This window comes from Lepidochelys kempii, chromosome 6, assembly GCF_965140285.1.
Source record: "Lepidochelys kempii isolate rLepKem1 chromosome 6, rLepKem1.hap1, whole genome shotgun sequence".
NCBI lineage: Eukaryota > Metazoa > Chordata > Testudines > Cheloniidae > Lepidochelys > Lepidochelys kempii.
Window position 1 is genome coordinate 40573837 of NC_136385.1, and position 23383 is coordinate 40597219.

The following is a 23383-nucleotide window of genomic DNA, read 5'->3' on the forward strand; positions in this document are numbered from 1 at the left end:
ACTAGGGTTTGGAGTTGATGGTACCAAAAATCCTGTGAGTTGTACTCATGAGATTTCAGCTCAAAATTGTAGAAATCTTGCAATCAACAAGTTGAGGTTTTTTTTAAGATTTTGCCATCATAGGTAGAACAATCTTGCAGAATCAACAAAATACAATTTTTGTTAAAGAGTAACTGTAAAATGTACACAGATATAAAACAAATTTTACAAAACAAAAAAGGGCTGAAAGTGGTTAGTTCAATAAATAAATTAAAAACATCTTTATTTTTTTTTTTTGGTCATCAGTTCCAACTATCAGCAGGGGACAAATTTTGCAGCAGATGTGGACAGCAATTTAAATCTGGAATATGAACAGTTTAATTAGGGAAGTGTGTTCAAAGTTAAAGGAGCAGAATCGTGCTAAATGGATTAAGGGAGTATTTTTGGCAGGTTTTAAAAAAATCCATAATCCCGCATTTTATGCATGGCTTAGTAGGCAATGTGCCATCTTCTTTGTTAATCAAGAGTACACCTAAATCCTGATGTTTGCTGATACAGAATGAGAAAGAGATAGGCAGAATGAAATACATAGAATTTATCCAAATCCATGTTTTATTTTGGGTGGGCCAGGATTTAGTGTGCTTAGTAACAGCAGTATTTGGTAGTTTTATGCTATTTTAATCTTTTAATGGAGGGCATGCCTGTCTTTCTGATATAGACTGCTGCAATTGCTAGTGGTGATGGAATTAATTTTTTTTATGCAGCCCTCAAGAAATGGGCAATACTGTTTATATGTTGTGCTTGCATTTTAGAATTGGTGTTAGATTTTGTTCTCTTGAAATGAATTTTTATACATTTTACAAATGTTGGGTGTTTAAGGCATAGCCACACTGCACATGCAAAGAAAGATTCATGTTCAGACATGCTTGATTTAGGAGATACTGTGTTGACAGCAGAACCCTGGGAGACAGAGCTCCTGAGTTCTGTTCACAGCTACACCCAAAACATGATCTGTGACCTTGAATAAATTGCTTCACTAACTTACTTTTCTGTAAAATGGGTTTATAATACTCATCCACACTTAATTCAGGCAAGCCCATTGAAATCCTCTGATGGAAGGTTCTACGTAAGTAAAAAGAAAAGCCTGTTTGAGGTAATTCAAAAGCTATTTTATTATCCATAAAGGAGTAGCCACAAGTCGGTTACATTTGATGAAAAGAAGTTTAGGGACAGATTCAAACAACTTGACCCCTGATTAATATAACCTTATTACATGTTTGATCCCATTGACTTCAGTGGAACCACACATGGAGTGTGACACTATTTGATGTCGGAAAGAAAATCACAATCTGGCCCTTAGAGTTCCTTCCCAGAGTCCTCCACTAATATTACACTGGTTTTCTACAAACAAATCTGAAAAATAAATTTATTACTGTTGTGGCCCCATTTCTGACCTGTGATAGGAGGACAACGCAATAGTATTCTAATAGTTGATGCTTTCTTCTATGTTAGCCAGGTTCATTGGCTGTTGCAGCAGAATTTCAGTGTTTTATCCTGAAATTCCCAATTTGCCACCTTCATTTCTCCCTTGCATATACCCACCCATGGGAATGTTATTTCTGGCCCAGTTGCATAGGTTCTATAATCAAACTCCTTTGGACATGGAAAGTACAGAATGGAAAACACACACACACACGAATAGGAAGTGGTTGTATGTGTGTTATAGCCAAGTCTATTATCCCAGATCTCTTTCATACTCTGTAATAAAGGTGAACTCTTAGACCAATTTGGTTTATTTTGCAATAGTCACTGAAATCTTTACAGCTAATCTGGAACATAATGTTTCAAAACCAACTTAATATCCAGCCAACTTTGTGCACACAGTATACAGATTTTTCATATTATCAGTCAGGTTCGGAAAACAATCCCCAGAGATCAACTTTTGGGATACTAGATATTTGGGGAAAAAAAGGGCACTTTATAATTCCACTGTCTTCACATTACATATCCCAGTACTAAGTCAGCTAGTCAAATCATTGTAAGTAAGTGTAGATAACCTTTAAGGATAATAAAACTAGGTAATTTAAAAAAACAGAACACACCCCCACGCACACACCTCTCAGGAAAGCCAAGAAACTTCACACAGCCAAATGGCTCACTGCTCTGTTACAAAGAGTTAATGATCACCTTAACGATGATACTGGGACTTATCAAAACGTGTGGTCAGGTTTTCTTCACATGTAGGATTGACAGTTGGGGTAATTTATTGACTGCAATTTCCTGCTATATACATACACCTGGGGTTCCCACAATACTGAATCCACTGCCCTAGCAACCACTCTAAAATATCTCCATGAAGCTCCCAGTAAAATGTTCTTCAATCTTTAGATAATGACAACATACAATAGGTAACTAATTTTTGTAGGAACCTTGGACTGTTGCTTAAGATGGGTCATGGTATATAACTTTTCTCCATTTTCAGGCTTTGTTTGCTGTTTATCTACCTCCCCTGTCCCCCTTTCCCTAGCCTTCTCCTCTCTAAAAAGCAAAAAATTAACTTTAAATAAAATAGATCTGAGATAAACAGTCTAAACCAAGTACAATCAAGTGTAATTAAATCTTCTAGCACAAACAGAATAGGATTACACCTACTTTTGCAATATCAGAAAAGATCAAATGGCTTATAAGAACAAAATCTGACATGTGTCTTACAAGTCATTGGAAATCATGAATAAATATCGCCCATTCCCTAAGGATTATATACCATTATATATTACAGCTGCACAACCATTTCAATAGTAACCGTATTTTTACATATTCATCAATTTCTTTTAAGTGCATCCTCCAAAGTCCTTGGGTCCAGATGAGCTGTGCGGAACACACGAGCAGAGGGTGGGAATGAAGGTGGCTTTAATTCTCCTTCATGCTTCCCAGTTACTGAGGTGGCTGGAGGTCAGTCCTCTCCCTGATGTAAATTAGAGCAGCCTCAAGGCTGTTCTAATTTATATCTATTGCCCACAGCACTGACTGGCATTCTGACACCTGGGGAATGTCCTGGCACAGACACCCCAAGATTGCCCTATTTCCTTCACCCATGCAGGGATGACATAGGCACTGCTTTTGTGACTCTGTGCCAGCATGGGAGTCCTTTTATGGTCCTTTTGTGCCACCAAGCAAGGCCCAGGATCTGACTCTCAATCTCTAGATAAAGGCAATTTTTTAAAAGTTTGAATAAAATCCTCTTTGTACTGTAATCTTCACTGTATGGAAGAAAAAATAGACTATTTCAGTTTTTAAAAATTGCCATGCACCTTTTCCACACTGGTAATTAAAAACAGTTGCTATACTTAAAAACATGAAATATTGTATCAAAATAGATCTCAGTATTATGGCAAGGAACACATCTGAAAGAAAAACAACTGATTGGCTATTGAGAGTTATAAACTAATTGCAAATTTGACTACTACTCATATTCAGTAGAAAACTTTGGTATACCTCACACTAGAGGGGCATTGTGAGTGTATGCAACCTCTCAATGCTGCACTTATCATTGTATGTTATTAGGAAAGTAAGTACTGATACCATTTTAAAAGCTTACTTTTTGAGGCTTATATGTAAGTGTCTGGGCCAAGTTTAACTACTAAAGCCACTTTTCATCCTTTTCTTTACAGGGCTAAAAAAAAGTAGGGAAATTGAATACAGACAATTGTTCTTAATGCAATGTTCAATTTGCAGAGTTAAAATAAGCCAAAGTCAGGAAATTCAAAATCAAGATTCACTCAGTAACATTAACTGGGCCATGCTGCATATATGTAGTATTTTATATTCCTATTTCTCTGGTAAATTTCTACCATTTAATATTTCAAATATGAACTATAGTCAATTTAAATTTTGACATAGTGGCCTTAAGACGCATGTTTTCTAACATTTTCTTATTTTAGCTGTGCAATCTTACTATTTCATTAATGAATTTAAGAAAAAAGAACATATAATAGATATTGAGCTAGTTCCTTGGCATATCAGCATATCACTCAGCCCATGCAGGGAATGAAAGAGAGGTGATTTTATGCCACCTTTATACTCCACCCACAAGCCAAGCCAAATTGCTCCCAGCACATGTTAGAGAAGCTTCAAGGTTGCTTAATTTTCACTGACTGATTAAAAGCTCCCATGGAACTGCTTCACTGCCAAGGATCACTGGAGCTTGTAATGCTCTAGCCTCACACCTCCCCTAGATGCCCCAAATGGACTTCCATTCAGCAACACCTCCCTTTCCCATCAGTCCCTCATCTCCTTCCTTTTCATTCAGTTATTACTATCTTACCTCCTCTGGTTCCTCACTATCTGTCCCAAACAAGAGTCAATTTCCTATTGAGCCTTTGTCAACCAGTGGTTGCTGGTAAGAAGAGCAGGTCAACATTTTTCCAAACATTATGTAAAACTTAGGAAAAATGTTCATGAAAACTGTTCATCATATTCCAACCTGCCCTATCAGAGAATAGGTTTTAATTTTTAACCACTGAATAGTGTAAAACGGAAGTCAAGGGGCTTTGATTCAGCTGGGTTGAACTGGGTTTGGCACATTCTGCCAAGGATACATCCTCCACACTAAACATAACCCAGTCTTCATAAAGGGTAGCCAATTCCACCGCTAATCAAAGATTAACGCAGAACCATGATATTGTCATTAAGCTGCTTTCTTCTTCCTAGAACGACACTTCTAATAGCATAAAATGCAGTGTAAGGAGGGACTGCAAGTCAGCAGAAACATCAGGATGTGGCATATCATTGGACATTAAGAAAGTCTTTGAAGATTAAAAATGCAGTTTTATAATTTATGGGCTTACTTAGAGGTTTCCCCACCTCCAAAACCCCTCAAAATATATACCTGACATTTTCCATCCCTTTTATCTTTAACACACTTCCTTAATTAGTATGTTGGATCATGGATTTAATGACTGAATAGTCATTTCAGACTGATTTCACCTTTGATTGGATCAACTTGCACATGTATCTTAGTTTAATTCACTAGTGTGGGGTGAGGGTGTCATTAAAAAACCCACAACCTCATGGCACTTCTCTGGCCTTATAATAAACTGGAAATTAAGTCCATGCTTATTGAAAGATTCACTAAAGTGCACAAACCTTTTGCAAGAATATGGCATGATTTAACATTTTGCATTAAAACCAAGTGATAATGCATTGTTTCATGTGCTTATGTGAAACCAGATGACTGAGTTTCAGTCTGAGATTCTAGAAAGAGAAATGTATGGGATACAAACCCCTGTGAAGTGAATCCCATCATTTCACATACCTCTGGGCAAAATATTTTTTCCTAGTGTCCTCATATTGGGATACAAAATGACATCTCAATGCAACTATGTGATGACATGACACAGCTTCATGACAGTGCTTTCTTTATAACAGGAATTCACCTCCATTCACACAATCAACTGCCCGCCACTCTTGTGTGCTACATCTTGGTCCTGTAAACACACACACACAGTGGAATTCCTAACTCTAAGACTTCATAAATCATGAGCCATATACAGAAACATTATGAGACTCACTACCTCTGAAATTAAATGTGTCAAATGTTTGACCACACAAACAACCCAACACAGCACTGTAGCTCTGCTAATGAAAAATAACCATGTCTGTAAGGTCCTGTACAATGTGATGTAGTTCTCCAGTTTGGACCAGTTGCCATGGGAACTTTAATGACCACAAATGGTCAGCACCTCATTTTTATGCTCTGTCAGATGACAGGAGCTTCAGCAGCACCGAAGCCCTCAGCACCATTCTGGAGTACTGGTTCAGTACAAATTCAGAGGAAAAAGTCTACCTACTGAATCACCAGTGCCCTGTCCTACAGTACCCAGCGTTTACCTCTGTGGTTATCTATACAAATACTGACCTAGTCCAACCCTACTTAGCTTGTGAGGTGTGAGAGGCTTACAGCAAAAGTTAACTGCACGTTTTAAAAACTATCTCCTATGTTATAAATTTAACTTTTATACATGGAGCACTTTTAATGGCACATTTAATTCACTGAAATGTAGAGCCTGATTCTATTCTCACACTGGCTTTACACTCCATTGACTTCTGCTGAGTTCCTCCCAATTTACACTAGTGCAAAGGAGAAGACAAAGCAAACCCATACAGTTGCAGAGAGAGGAGCACTCCTGGAATACTACTGTGGTGGTTGCATTTAGAAGCAGTTTACCAAAAGGGGTTGGATACAAGTTAAGAATGAAATATGAAGCTGACGGATAGATGGTTTGTTGTGCCAAAGCCACCCCAAAGAGATGTCTGCTCACAGTTGTAGACTTGGTGTCCTGATTTTGGTGGCTCCATGTTAGAAAGACATATTGGGGTGTATGAGTTTACAGCACACACCACTTTAAATTACTGCTGTTTAACTGAAACCTTAGTTTAAAACAAGTATGTATTAATTCACCAAACCAAATCTATTAGGTTGTGTACATGTGTTTTGCTTTAAGCAGGCTGTAGTTTTGGTCTGTAGAGATAATGTTCTAATCTTAATTGTGGTTAATTAGTGCCTGATTGTTGTGTTCAGGTGTAATTTACTTTCAAATTGCTCAGCTTTTTGTGCTGAACAATACACCGTGCTGCTATGTTATAAAATGGAAAGTTCGGCTGTTTGCATGGCAACTGCAGGGAATGGCCAAGGTAAAGAGGCCACTGGAACATGGTGTCCTAAGCTTTCAGCATGTTGCATGGGGATAGAGCTGAATGACTGCCATCGGTGTAAATAGGAGCCCTGCCACTAAATCCCCGAAGTCGTATGAAGGATGTTGATGTCTTTTATTGCTAACATTATGTGTCATATAGCTCTTTGACTTCTGTTTTGTTTTAACAAACCTCTGTGTGCGCTATGGGATATGGAAGTGGAAGTTGTGGCTACCACAAAGGAAGAAATGAGAGCAGATGCTTGTTTAAAGTGCCTCATCTTGCTCACTCATTATAAAGTAGATTTAGAGTAGTGTGGCCTAAACTACAAACTTGTATCACTTTCAGCAATGGATCTTTATTCATGTGATTAACATCAGAGCGGGAATTAGGGTCAGGCAACTGCCTAGGATGTTGGTGTAGGAGCTTGCCGGGCTCAGGGTGCTGTGTCTGTTGTTAGCGACAAAAGGGAAAATAGAAAGTTTGAAATAAAATGTTTTAGGTATTCTCTATGTGGATTCATTTTTCACTAACCTCCTAGAATGTTCTGGACCTTTGTAGAATCTCGTGGAACCTTCCAGACTTTCTGAGAACTACATTTTCCTTGAACCTCCTAGAATGTTGTCAGCCATGCCCTCGTGGGTATATACGGGACGGGGCATTGCCAGTCAATCAGTGAGATATAAGAATGAAGTGAAGTGAAAGCTCAGCTGCGATATTGTGAACCTTGTTTTATTGTGTACTCGTGAAAGTGTCCTTGTGTTTTAAGACTTGAAAAGTTCAAGCAATGACTAATAAAGGACATATTTAATGAGACACGAAAGGTATCTATCGGACCCCTATCTACGCAACAATATAAAACAATACTGTTATTTCCTTTGCCAAGTCGCAAGTGGTGAATGCAGCTTTTCGAAGCTCAGGCTCATTAAAACATATCTTCAGTTGATGATTGCCAATGAGAGACTGCCATCGCTTGCTATTTTATCACTTTCAAATGCCATTGGCTGGACCTCTCTAGTGCTGTCCCTCAGTTTGCATGAGCAAAGACGAGAAATACAGAGCTTTTACACTAAAGGGCTAGGGTTAACATTCTAAAGCTGTCACCTACTGTAACACTACTTAATACTGGTCCGCCCAGTGTTGGTGCACAATTTAATTTCTTGATGTTAGTAATTCTTAAAAGTTTCTATAAGCTTAGAGGAAACACATTTTTTTTATTTGCTTATACATGGCATGAATAAATACAGATTTACAGATCCTAGCATGCAAATTTATCGTCTTGTATGACAGAGATAAATCATGCATGCAAATTGTGCATCAAAGTTGTGAAATGGGCTACAAATGCAATAAAAATAAGATATTCGAAAGCTTAACAAATGGAGGGGGGCACCAAAGACGCTTCTCGCATAGGCCCCATTTCTAGGGCCCGCCGTGACTAACGTAAAGATAATAAAAAAAAAAAATGAAGAAAAGTACCCATCCTGCATTGTCCAAGTAACAGCTGTACCATTTATGAGATCAAGACCCTGTTGATTAATGATTAATGAAGTTTGACCATATCTGCTGAGTTACTTAGCCTACAAAAGTAAATGAGCCAGAAGAGGAGTTCAAAAGGGGACCCCTGCAGACTTGACCCAAGGTAGCCATTTACTTACAGAGGAAATGCTTGTGATTTGCAGAGTGCTGGAACATCAACCAGATTGGAGCATGATTGCAACCACTGAAAACAGTGGCAGTGCCTTTATGCTCTAGTGAAAGATTTATTAATAATCATAATAATTCTGACATTCACTCACTGAAAAATAAAATTAATTGGAATGCCTGACTTTTTATAAAGTTATATAGCACTGTAGTTTGTATCCCAAATGGAATATTATTGACATCCTAATTTAACTTGTTGTGTGCTCTGTGACAGTTTTCAGGATCTGCTCTCCACCGCCCTGCTGACAAAGGACATTGCAGATAAACAACACAGAATCCTTATGCAGATTTGTTTATTTTAAGCAGCTTACAAAGGATAGTCTTTTACTGCCATTTTAACCTTTTTCAAAATGCGGGTCTTAAAAATAAAAACTATGGCAACTCAATTTTTTGAGAATTAATATATTATCTTTTATTTTTTTTTAAAGATTCATTTATTTTAGCTGGCATTTTGTTCTTTTCTTTCATTCTTCGTTTATTTTATGACTGCAATAAAATATTCCCTGTCTAGTTCTCCCCTCAGTTTTGCATCATTCATTGAGATGATTCACCATCTTGTTCCTCCAGTTTTATGCCAGCATAACTACACTGAAACCATGCAACATTGCAATGGTGAAGCAGGCTTCATTTAATTCTTAACTCTCCACAGATATGTATTTTCATACAATAATCCATGGCTGCAGTGGAATCTTCACCGGATTATACAATGTAGATACAATTTTTCCTCATGTACAGTATGCATTTAAATGCAGTCCTTCAGGTACTGTATGGCAATGGCTTTCACAAGATTAACAATGAGGTGTACATATTTGTGAGGGAAAAAAAGGAAGATTCTTCCCACTATGGATATACTACAGGCTCACATTTACGTGAATGAATATCTTGTTTCATGGCTTCATTATATTTTGCACAATGTATACAAATGCATCATATTTAAATTTGGTTATGATCCTGTACTAGAATCTACTAGCATGGGCTCTGTGAAGTAAGTGGGACTCTTCATTGATGCAGGGGGCCACACTCATGGCCCAGAAGTGGAATCAAGTCTTTTTTTTTTGAGAAATATCCCATTTTTTTCCCATTTGAAAACATTTGGTGTATCTATCCTTCACACAAACTGTCCTGCACATAGTTTATTTCCTTTGCAAAACCTTTGCTCACTTCTAGTGACTTTACACCAAAGGGCAAGACATGGTGCAAACCTGATACAGCATTTAAAAAGTCTCTCTCTCTCTCTCTGATTGGTAGTATCTAGCCAAGCCACAGGAATATATGTCAGTCACATCTATACTTAAATCTTTTATGAATGCAGATATCATAGTAGGTGCTAACAGCAGTTAATGGTATCTACGCAAGGGGAAGGAGACAATGACTACTCTTTGTGCCACAGAAATACGAATTTAGTATGCACCACTTTTGAAATATTCATCTGCCAATTAAAATGCTGATTTCAACTTGCCAGCAGTATAATAAAACTAATTAAACATCTTAATAATCATCCTTCCACTGAGATCCATTAGGTGTTTTTTGAGCTATTTAGACATTTCTATTTGCTACTCACTCTTTACTGACTTCAAGATTGCTCTCCATTTCTGCAAAACTAAGTGAGTTTCTCACTATTATGCTGCAGAAATGCACTTTGCATTGAAGTCTTTGCTCAGGCATAATTTCCCACACTGGCCAGCGATGGAGAAATTTAATCAGATTTTAGCTTCAATGTGATATTAAAAGTGGGAATACAACTAACTGTAGAAAGAGGAAAGGAACTTTTTTTTAAAATGGTAATTATTAAATAAACCGCAGTAATTTGTACTTCCTAAATTGTGGATTATGCTTTATTCAAATCCCCTTCCACTGTCCAAATTGAGCTAAATATCCCTTTCTGTTAAATGTTTTCATAATTGACATCTATTCCACGTCAGCAGCATGCCTAGGAAGAGGCTTACCTCTGGGGGCCAGTTCCAGGATCAAATCAACATCACATATTTCTAGGTTTTTCTTGTGAACTGAACATATAGAAGCCTGAAATCCATGCCAAATATTCCAGATATGAGAAAATAGGACAAATATTCAATATATTGAATTTGCTGGTGACATTTACTGTATGACAGCATCAAAATAAATTGTAAGAGGGAAAAGTGGGATGATGTTGACGTCTCTTTCCTTGTTACTTACCAAAAGTAAAGTCTTTTGCATTTCTCTCTTTAAAATATTTAAATGTTTGTTCTTGAATGCTAGTTGCCAGGATAAAGCTTTTATTAATTTATTATTACGCTACCTAGCTATCATTGTCCATTCCATTAATTGTGCACAATATCATCCATAATAATATTTCTATGCTGAAAATTCAGTACAAACAGCTCAACAAGACTTGCATTTAAAAATGTGATACTTATTCTTGCTTTTGTGCAGAATTATCTGTTATGTAATGTGGTTTTGAAATAACTGAAAGGATGCCAAGTTTCAAGAGCACCCTAACTATTCTCTGATAACACCCAAAGGGCAGATTGTGATATTTTTAATCATGTTAAGTAGCACTTTCCCCCATTGACTTAATTGGGACTATTCACAGAGCAAGTTACTATTCAATATATCTTTATCACACTCTAACATATAGCTAGTAAGATGGTTACAAGCAAAGAAATGACCTGGACACATTAGCTGTATTTGAAAGAGACATATTGTAGGACAAAAACATGTAGGAAAAGAAATATAAAAGGTGAAATGTATGGATTAAACCACCACCGTATTTGAATAGCAGGCTATCCAGCCCAAACTCTGATCTATTATGCCCTGATTCAGCAAGGCACTTAGCCACAAGCTTAACTTTAAGCATGTGTTGAAGGTCCATTGAAGTCAAGGTTTAAGTGCCTTGCAGATCTCCTGAAGAGCATGGGCAGAATACAAAGTAAATTATACTGCCCTTGCATCATCCCAACCTTGCATCATGCCAACAGCCACAGAAATGTTCATGCTTATACAACATCTCGCATTCTTTAATGTTAATAACGGCTCCTCTTTGAACCAACCACACAGTGGGGTGGAACACAGAAGCCATAGGTCGGCAAGGAAGTGTCTCTCACCTGAAAGGTTCCTGCGTGATCTTCTTCTTTGTCTCCCTCTTTGCCCTCCTTCAGAGCAATCAGTGTGAATCCACGGAAGTAGGCTGGAGTGGCAGCAGAAAGCGTTACTGAAGCAAAAAAGAAAAAAAAAATGATTGTGAAAACAACAACCTATGTATCAGTTTATTCTACAGCTTGGTCTAAAGATCTGTGTTAATTTGGTGCTAATGAAACCTAAAGATTAATAGAGTATATCCAGGCAAAGTGCAGGAAGGTTCAGTCCAAGTTTCCATACACAATTCTGCCAAAGCATCTCAGTCTTAATATGAAACATTGCTGTTATTTACAACCCAGGGATTTCCTTAAAAATAGACGGTCAATATGCTAAATTCTTGAGGGAATTTTTCTGCAAAGACATATCTACTGGGGCCTTTCCTCCCTATCTCAGGCTCTTTGCTTAGCAGAGGTGTGACCCCTGACATATATCATGTTTCCTTAATTTTAAATGCAAAATAAGAAATATTTTAGCCAAATCTCTGAGTCCAACTGAGCTACAAATGCCTTATCCACCAGTTGAGGTGAACTGCTTTCCATTGCCCTCATCCGGGGGCTGGACAGGCCACAAGCATCATTTACCACTAGAATTGACCCTTGGAGACAGTTCTGCCGGCTATGGATTAACAGAGCACAGTGGCCTTTAGTAAAAAACAAACCTCAAAAGCACCCTTACCAATGCCCTAGCCTGCCCAGGAATGCCCCAAGCCTCAGGTGTCTGTGGAGGTGATTATGCGCTTCAAAGCTGGCTTCTCTTATTTCACAGTCCCTGGAAACTTCCCCTATATTGGGGGATTCCCCAACTCTCCTGTTAGTCCAGCTTTCTATTGTATTATCTCCCATTTTACCTAGGTTCTTATGCTGTCCTCTTCACTCTTGTATCAGACAACCTTCCAGAGTGCCTTTTTCAAAATGACCAACATCTGTCTCTCCATGTCCTTTATGCCCCCAGACCGGTGCAAAGGGAACAGATCTGTGGCTCAATAACTCTAAAATTCCTTTCTAACTTTCTCCAAACTTCCCAGAAAAATTCTACCCTGAGATGAGACATGGCCATGTGAAATTTCAGGGAGATTGGTTTCTTTTAGGGGAAAAAATTCGTGTTTGAAAATTGGGCTTACACTGTGAGAATAGCTTCAACTTCAACTATGAAGCAGATACTGTCATTTCATAATCTACCTTCACACCCTCAAACTCTGGTTGGCACCATAAAGACTGAGAAAAATCCCTGATTCCTTGTGAACAATTCCCACCGTCAATGCCACTACACAGGAGAAAATCCATGGTAGAGTCCCTTTGACGCAGATAGGCCACTGGTTGTTGAAACGAACGTCTGAGAGTGATAGGTAAAATTTAAAGGGTTTGTATATTAGAATTTGTTCAATGTCCAAAAGCGTAGCTGCTTATCTGGAACATAGGTGGTTCTCCTTGATCTGGAAATTAATCTAGAACAGTTGTTTTCAACCTATTTACCATTGTGGGCCACATATGGAACTCTCTATGCATTAAGTGGGCTGCATCCATATAATATATACTACCTGTATAGCCCTGAGGATGTCACATGAACTGAGAACCACTAGTCTAGAAATATCACAAGGACAGAATTTATCAGCTGATTTCCAGCACTATCTAGTATAGTTAGATCGGAAAAAAGAAAAGAATAGGCTTTCTGGCAGGATTTCTACCTATCACCTTCTGGTAAGTCATGAGGAGAGGAGGATTAGACAGAAGAAAAAAAAACACTAAAAAATTAAGTTAAATGAGTGAGTCTGATTTCTGGAAAGAGCTGGTCAATTAGAGCAGTGGATCTCAACTTGGGTGTATGTCAGCTCATTCAGATATTTGCCTAGTTTTACAACAGGCTACATGAAAAGCACTAGCAAAGTCAGTACAAACTAAATTTCATACAGACAATGATTTGTTTGTAGTGCTCTATATACTGTATCAGTGTTTCTCAACCTGGAGGTTGCAATTTATTTTATAGTTATATAGTAAAAATGAGAAATTAAGGAGTTTTTCACACTTTTGTATTTTTATGTCTGAGTTTGTAAGTTAGTAGTTTTTAAGTGAGGTGAATCTTGAAGTATGCAAGACAAATCAAAGATCTGAAAGGGGTACAGTAGTCTGAAAAGATTGAGAACCACTGAAACAGAGGAACTAATTTGAAAATACCTTTGTGAATATAAGTGAAGCATTTGGTTCACTATGATCTAGGAGTTTGTTTGTTTTTTTCCAGAGAAGAGCAGAATATTGATCAACAAGTTAGATATTCCTGAAAATCTCATGACTTTTAGCATAGTTTTGTATTCATTCAATGGAACTTAATTATCAGACTGCAAGCTCTTTGGGGCAGGAACTGTATTTTCATTACATGCATGTAAATGTGGTCTCAATATCTGACTGGGCCTTCAGGCACTATGGCAATATTAAAAAATAATAATCATAATTGTTATTCTCTTGTCAGTGCAGAAGGCCAATGTGGGTGGGGAGTTGACAGACTTTTGCAGCTCTAAATGATAAATTTAAATAAAACTCTAGGACCAGATTCTCAGCTGGAGTAAACAGATGCAGCACCACTGAATTCACTCTTGCTGAGGAACTGATAGAGTCTAATTCCCACAAAAATCATTGATATGTAGCAAACTTTCCCATGGATTAGTCACAATTCAAGAGAAAAACATGAATATATCTTAAATACATAGTTTTTCAGCAACATCTAAGTGACCGTGAATTTGAGTAGAAAAATCCAATTGTGGGCTGACCTTGGGCATAGGTAATATATACAAAATCCATTTATATCCTTGAAAAAGAACGTTTGCCACATTTAAAGCCCTATTCTGCAATTTTTTTACTTACGTATAGCTATTGTCTATTATCCCGGGGATCTCACACACAACTTTTATTTCTCTTCAAATATTGGAAATGAGAATTTGAGTATGGGGTGAGATTTGAGTGACAAGGGTTATGACATAAAGTGTGAGTGTAAATTACTACTTGTGGAATGATTGTGTCTATCTTTTCAATGTGATTCGCTACAGATGCTGGCTTTACACTGTAACACTTATGCCAACCAACCTATTCCATATAAAGACCATTCATAACATAAGCTCATAACTTGTTACATTAGAGAGAAAGAGATTTCTCACAAAACAGAGAAGATGGAATCAAGACCAAACTGATTGGTGATTCTTTGTTTCTGATTGGTGATACTTTTTAGTTTCATTAATCCTCCTAATAAAGCCCATTTGCTATTTCTGTCTCAGATTTTTCAGGCAAAAAGGAAGGAACAGTGAAGGTTGTTGTGGAAACGGTTTTGCCTCCCAAGGAATAAGAGAAATATACTAGAATGCACATAATGGCTATGGCCTCGATTCAAGCAAGGTGTCAAATCTATCCCCATTCAAGACAGCACTTAAATACGTATTGAAGTGTTGTTCTGATTAGGGATGCTTTCCTGAATCACTACCTATATGTTTTACAGTTGCATTTATTGCATAAACAAGCATGATATACTTAACATTCAGAGTAACAATAAAGCATCTATTACATTTTAGATTCTATATAAATAAGAAGAATCAATTAGCATTTCTTTTTTATTTTTCCCCCCTCTGTGAAATTAGGACTTGTCATGGTTTTCAGGCTGCAGATTGGAGCCTCCTACTGTATGGACACTGAACAATCCTTCAGGTGCCCCCATTTGCCTACATAAGGGATCCTGTGATACAAACTGAGTTACAAAGTCCACTTGTGCTTGGATGGGATGGGGCTCTTGGCTCCCTTTTTGTATGTCCTCAGATTCCATAACCCAAGGGGCAGATGGTAACGGTATCAACCACCTAATCAGCTTGCCTTGGAACCTACCTGGGCTGGTATACCAGTGTTGTTTCCTTGTCAACATGGGTGGGGGGAGGGCGCTTATAAATGACCTTTGTGAGAGCTATTCTCCTGAAGGCTTCCCAGGAATTTCCCTTGGGAGCTGTAGAGCTACCATCTGCTCTCTCCCAGAGCTGCTCAGCAACTGCTGGAAAAATTCCTGCTTTTAGGTCCTTATTCTACCTTTGATATGATTGACGGGGCCCAAGGGGTGGGGCCAGCATTGCCCATGGCAGCTGTTTAACCCCTTCATCATCGGTGTGGGGTTTATACCAGGAGTTCTCAACCTTTTTCTTTCTGAGGCCCCCGCAAGATGCTAGAAAACCTCCAGGGTCCAGTGGGGGGAGGGGAGAACTCAGGGCTCCGGGCCAGGGGAACACTTGGGCAGAGGTGTAGTTTGACTTCCGGGGGCGGGGGGACGGGGCAAGGACTGGTGGGGCTCTGGCCAGCTCTGCACAGCGGGGTCCAGAAAGGCAGTGCCACCTCCACCCCTGACTCACCTCAGCAGGTCACTGACGGGCCTGGGGCTGTGCGCCAGTGACTACTCCCGGAGGACTATGCTGGGCCTAGAGCCGCCTGGGCAGGTCTGACCCGCTGCATGAGCAGTCAAAGGGGGTTGGGAGCTGAGGAGCAGCCACAACCCCAGGCAATAGCAGCAGACGGGGGAATGCCATGACTGCCCACTCCATGGCACCACCGGCCACAGGAGCAGCTGCCCCACGCTGCCTGGCTCCAGCTTCCTGCCTAGGACCTGGCCAGAGGGCAGGATCTGAGAGGGGTTGGGGAAGAGAAGGAGGAGGAGTTGGGGAGCTGACCCCAGAACTCCCCTACTGTGGTTAAGGCAGTGCAGTTGTGGGGGGGGGCAAAACCCTTGTTCTCCCTTAAAACTGCCCATGGGCTCAAGGTTTCTGCCCATGTTGGACTTTCAGGCCCCTCCCCTGGCTTCAGCAGGGGTGGGGGAGGGAGTTCGGGGTTTCAGCCCCACACCGTTCCCAGCTGCAAACAGAGGGAGCTTGGGGCTTCAGCCCCCACACTGCTCCCCACTTCAGGCCCACTGAGGGCACTGGGTATCAGTGGCAGGGCTCCAAACCCCCCGGTTGAGAACTACTGGTTTAAACAACCTGTCATAGGGCTACTAAAGCCTATAAAAGCCTACAAAGCCTACTAATGTCAATATAAAGGCTTTGCATCAGTCCCTAAAGACGTGTTTTGCCATTGACATGAATGAGGCCAGGATGTCACCCTTAGTGTTCCTGAAAGATGCTGGGTAGCTGTGATGATTGAATATATGTGTCTGCATTGTAGATACAATGCAAACTTCCACCTACTTATCAGTGTCACTAAATTCTAACCCAGGGGTCCAGATGGAAGTGGGAAAGTAGTTCAGCCTTTATGGACCTCTCATCCTTGGTTGGTCTCCCTCCCTCAGTCGGTTGAGATTGGCAATATGTGCCATTTGTGGTGGCTCACTGATGAGGACACCAAGGCACTGAAAAAATGAACTAAGATCTCTACATTAATTTCATATAGGACACTGTGTTGCCAAAAATTACAGTATTTGGTGCTTTTCTTAAAGCCCTGGAGGCATGGATTACTTGAGAAAGTACATAAAATGAGTCCAAAATTTATTACTGTTTAAAAATGTCATGATTTTTAAGCTACTCATGATATATTGAGGCCTGAGTCATGATTTTTGAATGCCTGAAGTTGGTAATACTGCTTCATAGCTTTTTGGAAACTACTGAGTTGGGCTACATTGAACACAGATGTATGAACGGAAGTATTTCTAGCCTATTATCAATTCCCTGAACCTATCCACTCTGCTAAGATAACACTGCTTTACAAGATTTGATTTGAAGAATTGTTAAATAAAAAGGCTTGTTATGGTAACTTGCATGCACATTGCATCATTATTGGTCCTACAATATTTGTTTCTTTATATAACTGTATGACTGTGATTCTGTGTCAGAGCTCAGTCTCATTTCATACAAGAGGTGTGTGTGTGGGGGGGGGGGTGTCATTACCTGATAGGGACTCAAGAGATAAAGGTCCTTTCTTGAGCTAAATTATAACACAGGTTCTATGTATATTATTTTGTAGGTCACTTGGGGTGATGGTTGATTTACATGTAGATCAAATTGTTTATTGAAAATAACAGACCAAAGTAAAGACTATGTAACTCTAAGGGTGATATTAAACCTAAGCAAAAGGATTTTGTATATTTTACTTTCCTGGGGGAGATTAAATGGCAGAGACTCATTTTGCTCATTTCCATACCTCTTGGACAAATCCTAACCCCTTTACACTCTCTCTCTCTCTGCACTCCTCCACCCCATGCTAAAAGTGATGCAATCAGAATTGCATGGTAGGATTCTAAATGCACTTGGCTTTAGGCAAAGAAGCCACATTGTGTAACTTCTCATTTAAATTAAGCAAAAACCTCTGTTGTATTTTGCATAAGTGAAGACAGAATAAGCCCCTTTAGTTTCAAGAGGTGCTTTCCACCCTAATTACAATGCCTATTAAACTCCTGAGGTAGATATGTCAGAAGCACCCAGATCGGTGCAGAATGGAAGTTGTTAATAAATTCCAAAAAAGTGGGTCTTCGTGTGGGGGGGGGGGAGGGGGGAGAGAGAGAGAGAGAGAGAATGAGATTCAAGACCACTCAAGAGGGAAGCGCTTGGAAAACCAATGCAAATGGAGCATACAATGTTTATCTGAGTGGGTCCTTGAACACTGTTTATTCTTCAGGGAAGGTGAGCAGACCTGCAAATGAAAATTCCATTAGCAACAGAAACAGCATCCAAATGGAAGGAGCATTTAAAGGGATTATAATAGTCTCTTCCTTGTTTCCTTCAATAGCATAACAATTTCAGGAGGGAATAATTTGCATTTCGTACGCTCATGTGAAACATCCATCTTACAGACTTTTTTTTAGAATTTTTTTTTAAGTACATATTTATGGGAACAGAACCTACTCTGTCTTGTCATGTAAAATAACGTTATAGAGTTTTCTAACTGAGCTAAAAGAAAAGGAGTACTTTAAAGTCTCTCCAGGATTAATAAAGCAACCGGGCTGGGACTGATTACTGTCAGTTACTGCTTCTGTGACTTTATTACCCAGAATAATGTTTAAGGTTTGCGTCCCTGTTTGATTGCTTACAAGGCCCAATCATACTCTCTTTGAGAGCAATGGAAATTGTGCCCTTGACTTCAGTAGGAGCTACAGCAGACCTATTATGGCCTGGATTTTCTATCAGACACAATAGGTCTATGCATATGGGCATAAACCAAGGGTAGTCAATTATTCTTTGTCAAAGTCCAAATTTCTTGGTCAAGGTATATAGTGAAGGTCCAGAGCCCAGAGATTTTTCACACCACAATGACCAAAAAAAAAAAAAAAATTACGGTCTGTTCAAAAGTGTGTGGTGGTCTGGATTTGGCCTGTAGTGCACCTGTTGACTACCCCAGCCTAAACTCCAGGGCCATGCAGTAATGTGAACAATGTTGTCACATGATCCTGGGAGTCAGAGGAGCAGATTATGTACCCCTGGGAGAGGCAAAGGGAATGCCCTGCCATCTGACTGCTACAGCACTAGAGCCTCCAAATAAATATATTGGGAGACCCGGTCAGCCAAACAAACTCAGCTGGGGGAAAGTCAATGAGCCCTTGGCCATGGCTGCTTTCTTGGCAGCCAGGGAAAGAAAGAGAGGAGGAGAAGAGAGACTCTCCAGCCACCATTGCTGCCTCTCCTCTGGGCAGCTGGGGGAGAAGGGCCACATTTACTGCTGCTGATGCCTCTTCTTTGGGAGGCAGAGCCATCCAGATGTTGACCTCAGGTTTTTTATGTGTCCCTCGGAGGAGGGAGTAACCCCATGACCACAGCCCTCAGCTGCTCCAGTCACAATAAGCATGATTCCTAAGGCCACCCTTGGATCACAGGACCCTATGATGAGGTGCTCCCCTCTGGCTCCAGACCTATGAGCTACCACCATCCCAACATCTCCCTGAGGAGTAGAACCCTTTGAGGGGACCCCAGCTGTCCAGCAGAGGGCCCACTGGCCCCTACCACTGCCACTTAGAACACTCTACGGGGGGGGGGGGCAAGTAAGACTTCTCCACCTAGAGAGCCCTCTTGGCGCCTCCTTCTAGACAAATGGTTCCTATCCCCCCCAAAGACAAGCAGCAGCAGTAGGCTAGAGAACAGGAAGGCTCTAGGCCTTCAGAAAGGTGAATGACAGCTGTGATCTAGGGTCCTCTGCTCCCTGCTACACTGGAACAGCAGCAGTGGTTCCCACTACTACAGCTTCAGACTCATGTGAGTGGCCCCCTCCATCAAAAACCCCAACAGAGGCATGGATCTGAAAGGATCAGGCGTTACTGGAGCCCCTAGGGGGCATGCCTAGTGTCTCAGGCCACCTTAAATCAGCCCTGGGCCCATGGTAACAGCCTTTGATTAAGTTTGGCTCTGCCTCAGCTCTGGTTCCCAGAGTCTTCTACAACATTGTTTCTTGTTCTCTGGTAATTTACAAAACCAGCTTGTCCTTAATGTCCCGGCTTTTCTCATCACACACAGTTTCTTCACTTTGTATAACACAGAAGGATATTTCTAATTTCCCAGTGGAGTCTCCTTTGAAAATGAACTCAGTAGCCCTGTGTTAAAATGTTGCATGATGTCACCACATTGTATATGAAACAAGTTACATTAACTCTTGCTGGAGCTGATAAGTATACTTACAGAAACATTTAGCTATCTTCCACCCACACGCTAGTAAAGCATTCTTGAAAGACCGTTTGCTACGGTTTAGGTGTCATCTGAATAATTTAATCTTAAATGTCATAAGCATGTATGCTTAGTTGAACCTTTAATGTCACAGTATAACTTGCTTGGGACAAGAACCTGAGAGCTAATAATGAAAACGTAATGTAAAAACACTAAACTGATTATTTTGTTAATTAAGCTCTGTGTAATAAGAGTTAATATACCCACCAAATGTGTTTCAAAAATCTATTTCCCCCATCTTAAAATAAAATAAAATCTTCTCAGCAGATGAAACAAACACCTAATAACATTTTCACTGGAAATAATTTACAAAATTTTATAAGAATATTTATGTGTAATTCACTGCCAAAGAATCCGAGGTTTCTGTGTAGTGCAACCAGAACAGATACTAAGCTGACATGCAATATAAAGTCTTGCAAACTCAAGCTAGTAAGTCAAATGTCTGTTAACCTGTTTGTGGGAAATGTGTGTTTCTTCAAACCGTGTTACAAATTGCTTACCATGCTTTAATTTCTCTATCTGAAGAAAGATCACACAAAGTAATATGCTCACAAGTAGTGATGCTCACAAACAGGTTAATCACCGTTGTAGATGTTCCTCTCTAAGAATTTAAGTCTAATGATTGTATTTATGAGACCGTGCACACGATTTTTCTTCAACTTGAACTCAGACTGCTGTGTTCATCCAGTGGGAGAGCCTCGCTCTTAATACCGAATCTAACTAACAGGGGAAGGATGGAGAGCCACCACTTGGAAGCAGCTCTGAACAAATTATTTGCTCTCGCCAAACGAGGGTTTCCACTGATGCACTACTTATCAGTCTGTCATGAGAGATCAGACCTCTAACTGCACAGTCAGTTTTCTTTTCAAAGTGGTATTTTCAAATCGACATCAGCAATGTATATTACGGATGTTTATTTCCAAATAAATATGATCAGGCAGAAAAAAGTGGCTTGAAACTGCCTTCACCTGTTAATTATATAAAAATGCTGAGATGTGTTTCAGAAGTTCATTTCCAGCACTATATGTGCAGTGTTCAGCACAGAATGCATCCCTAGGACTCTTATCTCCAGTGGTCATTAGCACCATGTCTCTCTCACTCTCTCTTTCCTGCTTGAACCATCTGTTCACATCCCCAGCAAAAACGCGTGGGGGCAGAGGGAGATAAACGTAAGGGGGAAAATTGGGAAGTTAGCAGCCTCCTGCATCAGTTTGCCCTTATGCTAACTCATTAAATTCATACTCATATTTGAGGGCAAGAACAATTAGCTCCGAGTTTATGAGCCTTTCCACTGCGTGCTAAATCTTGTACAATTTGCTGTGCTCCATTGCTGGGGGTGGGGGGAATCAGGGGAACAGAGAGGGAGTCTGTATTGCACCAGAGAACAAGCGGACTCTAGATTCTCGCTGCCACTCATAAAGCTGCTAGAACACACCAGAGAAGCAGGAAATCCCCCTTAGTGCCGAATGAAATATTTGGGGTGAAGTGTTACTCTGAAATACAACTCACACTCACTTGCTGCGAAAGCATCCCCTCTGCAAGTTGTGTGCGGAAGTACCCCGCACTGTCTCGATTACATACACACACACACACGTCTTTTAGTTTCAGTGACGCTTGTTCCGCTCATCATCATCATTAAATTATTATTATATTGGGTAATTACAGAACTGCAAAGACTTACCCCTGTAATTGTTTCCAGGCTTGTAAAATTCAGGATCGCCTTCCACTCTCAGGCTAAATTCATTATATCCCTCTCTTCTCGTGCCTTGGGCTCGCAGAATCCGGCTGCAATATCCCTCTGATTTCGTGGCTTTCTCTAAGGTTTCATCAGAGAAACCCAGCGCCACTAAGGGAAAAGTCAAAGCCAGAAAGTGCAAAGCGAAGGGTTGTAAATGACGTCCCATCATTGGTGCTCCCAACAACTTTTGGTGGTGCTGCTGCGGATCACAACATGAACAGGTTGGAAAGGATGGCTAGGAAATACCCCCCCCCCTTGTCTCTCTGGAGAAAACCAGCAAGCAAGCAAGCCTCTGACAAACCCGCAGCCTCTGTCAGTTTTATCCTGCGAGTTCTCCCCAGCATGGGGAGAAAGAGAGAGAGAGAGAGGCTGAGAGCTGCGAGATCCGAGGGAGAGAGAGGGAGGGAAGGAGGGAGGGAGAGGGAGCGAGCAACGAGCTCTGATCTTGCCCAGATCCCGAAGTGAAGTGCTGTTTTGTTTCAGAGCTTGTGATTAGCAGCTCGGCAATGTTTACTTAGCAGAGCTGCATTCACAGGGTTTGGTGAAATAGCAGAGCACGGGGGACACTGCTGTCTCCAAGACATCCAAAGGGGGGTGGGGGAGCTTCAACTGGATGCACTGAGCTAACAGACTCAAAATTAATCACCCACATTCCTGCCAAAGTCTATAGTTACTGTAGGGATAAAAAGGCTCAAAGAATTTCCTGATTCCCCCCAACACCACCTTTCTTCAAACCACCAGACATTGCAAACATTTATCGAGTTCAGCGCAGATGGCTCCAATAGCCACACTCTCCCTGAAGACTTGAAAAGCAAAGGGGGGGGGGGGGCTGGGCTGCAGTGTCTTAAGTGCAAACTTTATCAGGATCGTGTATGTGAGCGATATGGGGAGATGGATATGCCAGAAGCAGCTGATGCATTTCTACACCAAATCCTCATCCTGCAACACATGCACTCACTCGCAAATTCTGACTTCAGTTTCCATTCTGTGAATAGAGGGGCTCTTACATAGATGGACTATCCACACAAGAGCCCCCACACAGGGATGTTTCAGGATTTACTGAAGGCTCAAATTAGCTTTATAGTAGTGGTGTGGTAGGTCAAAGAGGGTCATACCAAGATCTGGGCCCACTGTGCCAAGTACTGCACACACTACAGGAAGGGACAGTTCATGCCCAAGAATAGTATACAGTCTGAATAAAGGTCTTGCACATGCGGAACTGAGGCACAGAGAGGTATAGTGTACACAGGCACATTTTCCACATGAGGATGTGAGGTACAGGTGACTTACCCAAGGTCACACTACAAGTCTGTGGCAGAGGTGGGAAGTGAACTCCTTCTCCTGAGTCATGGGCCAGTGCCTCAACTACATGACTGTCCCTCCTCAGGAAAAGGAAAAACAAAACACCAGAGTCATGTTATGTGTCTGAATCCTTCTCATGCCACCATATGTTGCGTAAGGCACAAACAAGGCTCTGCCATCCCTCTCTCTCCTGGGCC

General features: G+C 40.5%; 1 protein-coding gene across 1 annotated transcript in view; it reads right to left on the reverse strand.

Annotated features, from left to right (window-relative positions):
* Positions 1-22357, reverse strand: part of SPON1 (spondin 1) — a 316619-nt gene extending 294262 nt beyond the window's left edge. Inside the window, exons 1-2 of the mRNA XM_073347696.1 lie at positions 21828-22357; positions 11457-11563 (exon numbers count right to left, since the gene is read on the reverse strand). Coding sequence (XP_073203797.1) covers positions 11457-11563; positions 21828-22053 — 333 coding nt within the window. The 5' untranslated portion in view covers positions 22054-22357. The remainder of the gene's footprint in view (positions 1-11456; positions 11564-21827) is intronic.
* Positions 22358-23383: the final 1026 nt, after the last annotated feature.